At 43.6% G+C, this 1,698-nt stretch overlaps 1 protein-coding gene across 1 annotated transcript; it reads left to right on the plus strand.

Moving 5' to 3' along the window:
* Nucleotides 1–227: 227 nt before the first annotated feature.
* LOC146530383 (uncharacterized) lies at nucleotides 228–1,031 on the plus strand. Its single transcript, XM_085200730.1, has one exon. The coding sequence runs from the start codon at nucleotides 228–230 to the stop codon at nucleotides 1,029–1,031; it is 804 nt and encodes a 267-aa protein (XP_085056856.1).
* Nucleotides 1,032–1,698: the final 667 nt, after the last annotated feature.

Raw genomic sequence — 1,698 nt, forward strand, 5'->3', positions numbered from 1 at the left:
AATAAATTTGGACAATTTCTCCATAAAATTTGGATCTTTAATTTTACTCATTTAGTGTAAAATAAATATTAGATAATATTAAATAGTGGTATCACACTTCAACCGCTATATTGGTGACCCCTAAATTGGTGAGCACTACAATAAATACCTGCGTTTACTGCTGGCAAGAAGATTTAAAACGGCAAGAGGCCATTTTGACGACCTTGGCAAGTGACCTCTGATACAAGATGGAGGACGCGACTACATCCAACGTGTGCAGAATTGGCGTGCGTATTCCACCATTCTGGCCGGAAGAACCAGCCCTTTGGTTTTCACAAATTGAAGGTCAGTTTGCTTTATCTAATATAACAAGTGATACTACAAAATTTTATTACGTTGCCGCTCAGTTAGATAATCAATTTGCTGTCGAGGTGAAGGATATTATCATTTCTCCTCCCGAGACGGATAAACACATCACTCTTAAAACGCAACTGATTAAAAGATTGTCTGCGTCTCAAGAAAAGGAAGTGATGCAGTTGCTGAGGCACGAGCAGCTAGGTGATCGCAAGCCATCACAGTTTCTGCGATACATGCAAGATCTTGCGGGTTCATCTGTCCCCAAGGATTTTTTAAAAACATTATGGTCGAGTAGATTACCACAAAACATTCAAACGGTTATAGCTTCACAGCCTGATCTGCCTATCGAAAAATTAGCTGACCTGGCAGACAAGGTGCATGAGATAGCACCCTCATCACCACAGGTCGCAAGCACATCTGCGATGGCCACACCCCCTGCATCCTCCATGTTGGAAGAAATGGCCAAGCAGATCCAACTCCTGACCAAGCAGGTATCGGAACTTTCGACCCAGGTACGTCACAACTCGGTCTCATCAAAATTTAAAGAGCGTTCCCGGAGCCATTCCAGACATCGCAGGAAGTCGACTACCCAGCAAAAATGTTGGTACCATTTTAAATTTGGTTCAAATGCTAAAAAATGTGTGCAGCCATGTAGTTACGGAGAGTCGGAAAACTCTCTGGGCAGCCGGAAGTAGCGGCCAACGTCTGCCCTTTACCTACAGGCCGTCTTTTCATAACCGACCGTATTTCAAAAATGCTTTTCCTCATTGATACTGGCTCGGATCTCTGCGTTTTTCCACGGTTGGCTACTAAGGCGCCCTGTACCAAGACGAAGTATGAACTCATGGCGGCAAACGGTACAGTCATTCATACTTACGGTCCTACATTATTGCACTTAGACCTAGGACTAAAACGTACTTTCACCTGGAAATTTACCATCGCTGATGTTTCAAAGCCTATTATCGGCGTAGATTTTTTGATATTTTACAATCTTCTTGTAGATTGCAGATGTCAGCGACTCGTCGATGGAAATACTACTCTGTCAGTGCAAGCAATAAAAGAAAATATCTCCGATGACCTTGCGTCAGTCAAAGCCATTTCGGGAGAATCAAAATACCATCAGCTGCTTCATGAGTTTCCAGAGGTAACGAGACCATCAGGTACGTCTTCCTTACCTAAGCATACTACCGTGCATTACATCAAAACCATTCCTGGACCACCGGTTACCAGTAGACCTCGTCGTTTAGACCCAGTTAGACTGAAAGCAGCCAAAAAAGAATTTGACGATATGCTGTCACAGGGAACTGCCCGCTCCTCTAACAGTTCGTGGTCGTCCGCTCTGCACTTAGTTAAGAAGAAGGA

The sequence above is a fragment of the Heliconius melpomene genome, chromosome 17 (assembly GCF_056956725.1).
Source record: "Heliconius melpomene rosina isolate 202511_hmr_F chromosome 17, ASM5695672v1, whole genome shotgun sequence".
Taxonomy (NCBI): Eukaryota; Metazoa; Arthropoda; class Insecta; order Lepidoptera; family Nymphalidae; genus Heliconius; species Heliconius melpomene.